At 34.5% G+C, this 7,500-nt stretch overlaps 1 protein-coding gene across 1 annotated transcript in view; it reads left to right on the top strand.

The window, feature by feature from the left end:
* Positions 1 to 7,500, top strand: part of LOC133632119 (A disintegrin and metalloproteinase with thrombospondin motifs 3-like) — a 147,136-nt gene that overhangs the window by 2,045 nt on the left and 137,591 nt on the right. Inside the window, exon 2 of the mRNA XM_062024352.1 lies at positions 26 to 162. Within this exon, the coding sequence (XP_061880336.1) occupies positions 26 to 162 (137 nt within the window). The remainder of the gene's footprint in view (positions 1 to 25; positions 163 to 7,500) is intronic.

Genomic DNA, 7,500 nt, shown 5'->3' with positions numbered 1-7,500 from the left:
CAACTTCCTTAGGTCTCCCACGCAGATACTGGGTCATGGAAGTGAACACAAACCTCAGAGAGAATATCCATTCATGCCATCTATTGACTGTCGCCACCAGGTGAACGTCATTAAAGATTATGGGCCCGTTTTGCCAAGATCCAAATTTGTATTTGGATCTTGGTAAAACGGGCCCATAATCTCTAGGAAGGGGGGGTTCATATGACCATGTTCGTCACGGTTCATGTGTCAGGTAATCCGCGACATAAATCCCCTTCCTATTGTATTTGGATCTTGGTAAAACCGGGAATTCTGGGAATTCCTGGAATTTTTTTTAACTTGGAAAAATTTCTCGACCGTTTTGAAAAATCCCAACTTCAACTCATTCGGCACATTCACAAATTGTTCAAAAATGTCCTCTTAATTAGGACAAAAAACAAAATGTTTTTTTTTTTAACTGGAAAATGTCCCTGTTTTCCCGAAATTCCAGGAATTCCGTAATACCCTTTCTCAATTAAAAATGTTACTACGTCAATATTTCTCGACGTTTTGAAAATCCCAACTTCAACTCATTCGGCACATTCACAATTTTTAGCATTTTTCAAAAAAAATCTTCCTGAAATTCCCAAATTTCCATTAAATTCCCATTGAAATCAATGGGACATTTTTCCAGGTTGCACGATTCCCACATTTTTCAACTGATTCAAACCATTCCAACATCAACATATTCCACTCATCCTGGACATTCAAACTGACATTTTTCCAGTTAAAAAAAATTCCAGGAATTCCCCAGAATTCCCGGTTTTTCAAACCTTATTTTTACTCTTGTTCTGTTCGACTACTCCTTCCACATTTTTCAACCCACTTGATTGTTCCACTGTCAAAAATTTCCTCTTAATTAGGACAAAAAACAAAAATATTTTTTTTTTTTAACTGGAAAATGTCCCTGTTTTCCCGAAATTCCAGGAATTCCGTAATACCCTTTCTCAATTAAAAATGTTACTACGTCAATATTTCTCGACCGTTTTGAAAAATCCCAACTTCAACTCATTCGGCACATTCAGAAATTTTAGCATTTTCAAAAAAAATCTTCCTGAAATTGCCAAATTTCCATTAAATTCCCATGAAATCATGGACATTTTTCCAGGTTGCACGATTCCCACATTTTTCACTGATTCAAACCATTCCAACATCAACATATTCCACTCATCCTGGACATTCAAAACTGACATTTTTCCAAGTTAAAAAGAATTCCAGAATTCCCAGAATGTCCCGGTTTTTCAAACCTATTTTTACTCTTGTTCTGTCGACTACTCCTTCCACAATTTTTCAACCCACTTGAATTGGTTCCACCGTCAAAAATTTCCTCTTAATTAGGACTAAAAACATTTTTTTTTTTTTTTAACTGGGAAATGTCCTGTTTTCCCGAAATTCAGGAATTCCGTAGTACCCCTTTCTCAATTAAAATGTTACTATGTCAATATTCTCGACCGTTTTGAAAATCCCAACTTCAACTCATTCGCACATTCACATTTTAGCATTTTCAAAAAAAATCTTCCTGAAATTCCCAATTTAAATTCCTATTGAAATCAATGGACATTTTTCCAGTTGCACAATTCCACATTTTCAACTGATTCAACCATTCCAACATCAACATATTCTCACTCATCCTGGACATTCAAACTACATTTTTCAAGTTAAAAAAAATTCCAGGAATTCCCAGCATTCCGGTTTTCGAACCTATTTTACTCTTGTTCTGTCGACTACTCCTTCCCATTTCAACCCACTGAATTGTTCCACAGTCAAAACTTTCCCTCTAATTAGGACAAAAAACAAAATGTTTTGTTTTTTTTAACTGAAAAGGTCCCTGTTTTCCCGAAATTCCAGGAATTCCGTAATACCCTTTCTCAATTAAAAATGTTACTACGTCAATATTTCTCGACCGTTTTTGAAAAATCCCAACTTCAACTCATTCGGCACATTCACAAATTTTAGCATTTTCAAAAAAATCTTCCTGAAATTCCCAAATTTCCATTAAATTCCCATTGAATCAATGGACATTTTTCAGGTTGCACTATTCCCACATTTTTCAACTGATTCAAACCATTCCAACATCAACATATTCCACTCATCCTGGACATTCAAACTAACATTTTTTCAATTAAAAAAAACTCCAGGAATTCCCAGATTTCCCGTTTTTCAAACTCTATTTTACTCTTGTTTGTCGACTACTCCTCCTTCATTTCAACCCACTGGAATTGTTCCACTGACAAACATTTCCTCTTAATTAGGACAACAAAACAAAATGTTTTTTTTTAACTGGAAAACGGTCCTGTTTTCCCCGAAATTCCAGAATTCCGGTAATACCCTTTCTCAATTAAAAATGTTACTACGTCAATATTTCTCGACCGTTTTGAAAAATCCCAACTTCAACTCATTCGGCACATTCACAAATTTTAGCATTTTCAAAAAAATCTTCCTGAAATTCCCAAATTTCCATTAAATTCCCATTGAAATCAATGGGGACATTTTTCCAGGTTGCACAATTCCCACATTTTTCACTGATTCAAACCATTACATACATCAACATATTCCACTCATCCTGGACATTCAAACTAACATTTTTCAAGTTAAAAAAAATCCAGGAATTCCCAGCATTCCCGGTTTTACGAACCCTAGTTTTACTCTTTGTTCTGTCGACTACTCCTTCCACATTTTTCACCCACTTGAATTGTTCCACCGTCAAAATGTCCCTCTTAATTAGGACAAAAAACAAAAGTTTTTTTTAACTGGAAAATGTCCCTGTTTTCCCGAAATTCCAGGAATTCCGTAATACCCTTTCTCAATCTAAAAATGTTACTACGTCAATATTTCTCGACCGTTTTGAAAAATCCCAACTTCAACTCATTCGCACATTCACAAATTTTAGGCATTTTCAAAAAAATCTTCTGAAATTCCCAAATTTCCATTAAATTCCCATTGAAATCTGTGGGACATTTTTCCAGGTTGCACAATTCCCACATTTTTCAACTGATTCAAGCATTCCAACATCATCTATTCATACCTGATCAACATTCCAGTTAAATTCCAGAATTCAATCCGTTCAGACCCTATTTACTATCGACTACTCCTGTAACATTTTTACATTTTCCAAGTTAAAAAAAATTCCAGGAATCCCAGATTTCCCGGTTTTTCAGACCCTAATTTTTACTCTTTGTTCTGTCGACTACTCCTTCCACATTTTTCAACCCACTTGAATTGTTCCACTGTCAAAAAATGTCCTCTTAATTAGGACAAAAACAAAATGTTTTTTTTTTAACTGAAAATGTCCCTGTGTTCCCGAAATGCCAGGAATTCCGTAATACCTTTCTCATTAAAAATGTTACTACGTCAATATTTCTCGACCGTTTTGAAAAATCCCAACTTCAACTCATCGGCACTTCACAAATTAGCTACATTGTCAAAAAAATCTTCCTGAAATTCCCAATTCCATTAAAATTCCCTATTGAAATCAGTGGGACATTTTTCCAGGTTGACAATTCCACATTTGTTCACAACCTGATCTCAAACCATTCCAACATCAACATATTCCACTCATCCTGGACATTCAAACTACAATTTTTCCAAGTTAAAAAAAATTCCAGGAATTCCCAGATTTCCCGGTTTTTCAGACCCTATTTTTACTCTTTGTTCTGTCGACTACTCCTTCCACATTTTCAACCCACTTGAATTGTTCCACTGTCAAAAATGTCCTCTTAATTAGGACAAAAAACAAAATTTTTTTTTTTTAACTAGGAAAATGTCCCTGTTTTCCCGAAATTCCAGGAATTCCGTAATTCCCTTTCTCAATCAAAAATGTTACCACGTCAATATTTCGTCGACCGTTTTGAAAAATCCAACTTCAACTCATTCGGCACATTCACAAATTTTAGCATTTTCAAAAAATCTTCCTGAAATTCCCAAATTTCCATTAAATTCCCATTGAAATTCAATGGGACAGTTTTCCAGGTTGCACAATTCCCACATTTTTTCAACTGATTCAAACCATTCCAACATCAACATATTCCACTCATCCTGGACATTCAAACTAACATTTTTCCAAGTTAAAAAAAATTCCAGGAATTCCCAGAATTCCCGGTTTTTCCAACTCTATTTTTACTCTTTGTTCTGTCGACTACTCCTTCCACATTTTTCAACCCACTTGAATTGTTCCACTGTCAAAACTTTCCTCTTAATTAGGACAAAAAAACAAAATTTTTTTTTTTTAACTGGAAAATGTCCCTGTTTTCCCGAAATTCCAGGAATTCTGTAATACCCTTTCTCAATTAAAAATGTTACTACGTCAATATTTCTCGATCCGTTTTGAAAAATCCCAACTTCACTAACTCATTCGGCACATTCACAAATTTTAGCATGTTCAAAAAAATCTTCCTGAAATTCCCAAATTTCCATTAAATTCCCATTGAATCAATGGGACATTTATCCAGGTTGCACTCCCACATATTTCAACTGATTCAAACCATTCCAACATCAACATATTCCCACTATCCTGGCATTCAAACTAACACTTTATTCCCGGTTTTTCCAACTCTATTTTTACTCTTTGTTCTGTCGACTACTCCTTCCACATTTTTCAACCCACTTGAATTGTTCCACTGTCAAAACTTTCCTCTTAATTAGGACAAAAAACAAAATTTTTTTTTTTAACTGGAAAATGTCCCTGTTTTCCCGAAATTCCAGGAATTCTGTAATACCCTTTCTCAATTAAAAATGTTACTACGTCAATATTTCTCGACCGTTTTGAAAAATCCCAACTTCAACTCATTCGGCACATTCACAAATTTTAGCATTTTCAAAAAAATCTTCCTGAAATTCCCAAATTTCCATTAAATTCCCATTGAAATCAATGGGACATTTTTCCAGGTTGCACAATTCCCACATTTTTCAACTGATTCAAACCATTCCAACATCAACATATTCCACTCATCCTGGACATTCAAACTAACATTTTTCCAAGTTAAAAAAAATTCCAGGAATTCCCAGATTTCCCGGTTTTTCAGACCCTATTTTTACTCTTTGTTCTGTCGACTACTCCTTCCACATTTTTCAACCCACTTGAATTGTTCCACCGTCAAAAATGTCCTCTTAATTTTAACTAGGAAAATGTCCCTGTTTTCCCGAAATTCCAGGAATTCTGTAGTACCCTTTCTCAATCAAAAATGTTACTACGTCAATATTTCTCGACCGTTTTGAAAAATCCCAACTTCAACTCATTCGGCACATTCACAAATTTTAGCATTTTCAAAAAAATCTTCCTGAAATTCCCAAATTTCCATTAAATTCCCATTGAAATCAATGGGACATTTTTCCAGGTTGCACAATTCCCACATTTTTCAACTGATTCAAACCATTCCAACATCAACATATTCCACTCATCCTGGACATTCAAACTAACATTTTTCCAAGTTAAAAAATTTTCCAGGAATTCCCAGAATTCCCGGTTTTTCCAACTCTATTTTTACTCTTTGTTCTGTCGACTACTCCTTCCACATTTTTCAACCCACTTGAATTGTTCCACTGTCAAAACTTTCCTCTTAATTAGGACAAAAAACAAAATATTTTTTTTTTAACTGGAAAATGTCCCTGTTTTCCCGAAATTCCAGGAATTCTGTAATACCCTTTCTCAATTAAAAATGTTACTACGTCAATATTTCTCGACCGTTTTGAAAAATCCCAACTTCAACTCATTCGGCACATTCACAAATTTTAGCATTTTCAAAAAAATCTTCCTGAAATTACCAAATTTCCATTAAATTCCCATTGAAATCAGTGGGACATTTTTCCAGGTTGCACAATTCCCACATTTTTCAACTGATTCAAAGCATTCCAACATCAACATATTCCACTCATCCTGGACATTCAAACTAACATTTTTCCAAGTTAAAAAAAATTCCAGGAATTCCCAGAATTCCCGGTTTTTCAGACCCTATTTTTACTCTTTGTTCTGTCGACTACTCCTTCCACATTTTTCAACCCACTTGAATTGTTCCACTGTCAAAAAATGTCCTCTTAATTAGGACAAAAAACAAAATGTTTTTTTTTTTAACTGGAAAATGTCCCTGTTTTCCCAAAATTCCAGGAATTCCGTAATACGCTTTCTCAATTAAAAAATGTTACTACGTCAATATTTCTCGACCGTTTTGAAAAATCCCAACTTCAACTCATTCGGCACATTCACAATTTTTATCATTTTCAAAAAAATCTTCCTGAAATTCCCAAATTTTCATTAAATTCCTATTGAAATCAATGGGACATTTTTCCAGGTTGCACAATTCCCACATTTTTCAACTGATTCAAACCATTCCAACATCAACATATTCCACTCACCCTGGACATTCAAACTAACATTTTTCCAAGTTAAAAAAAATTCCAGGAATTCCCAGATTTCCCGGTTTTTCAGACCCTATTTTTACTCTTTGTTCTGTCGACTACTCCTTCCACATTTTTCAACCCACTTGAATTGTTCCACTGTCAAAAATTTCCTCTTAATTAGGACAAAAACCAAAATGTTTTTTTTTAACTGGAAAATGTCCCTGTGTTCCCGAAATGCCAGGAATTCCGTAATACCCTTTCTCAATTAAAAATGTTACTACGTCAATATTTCTCGACCGTTTTGAAAAATCCCAACTTCAACTCATTCGGCACATTCACAAATTTTAGCATTTTCAAAAAAATCTTCCTGAAATTCCCAAATTCCCATTAAATTCCCATTGAAATCAGTGGGACATTTTTCCAGGTTGCACAATTCCCACATTTTTCCACTGATTCAAACCATTCCAACATCAACATATTCCACTCATCCTGGACATTCAAACTACAATTTTTCCAAGTTAAAAAAAATTCCAGGAATTCCCAGATTTCCCGGTTTTTCAGACCCTATTTTTACTCTTTGTTCTGTCGACTACTCCTTCCACATTTTTCAACCCACTTGAATTGTTCCACTGTCAAAAATGTCCTCTTAATTAGGACAAAAAACAAAATGTTTTTTTTTAACTAGGAAAATGTCCCTGTTTTCCCGAAATTCCAGGAATTCCGTAATTCCCTTTCTCAATCAAAAATGTTACCACGTCAATATTTCTCGACCGTTTTGAAAAATCCCAACTTCAACTCATTCGGCACATTCACAAATTTTAGCATTTTCAAAAAATCTTCCTGAAATTCCCAAATTTCCATTAAATTCCCATTGAAATCAATGGGACATTTTTCCAGGTTGCACAATTCCCACATTTTTCAACTGATTCAAACCATTCCAACATCAACATATTCCACTCATCCTGGACATTCAAACTAACATTTTTCCAAGTTAAAAAAAATTCCAGGAATTCCCAGAATTCCCGGTTTTTCCAACTCTATTTTTACTCTTTGTTCTGTCGACTACTCCTTCCACATTTTTCAACCCACTTGAATTGTTCCACTGTCAAAACTTTCCTCTTAATTAGGACAAAAAACAAAAATTTTTTT

Source organism: Entelurus aequoreus, linkage group LG17 (assembly GCF_033978785.1).
Source record: "Entelurus aequoreus isolate RoL-2023_Sb linkage group LG17, RoL_Eaeq_v1.1, whole genome shotgun sequence".
Classification (NCBI taxonomy): Eukaryota; Metazoa; Chordata; class Actinopteri; order Syngnathiformes; family Syngnathidae; genus Entelurus; species Entelurus aequoreus.
Note: the sequence above shows the minus strand (reverse complement) of the source record. Positions and strands in the feature narration are given on the sequence as shown.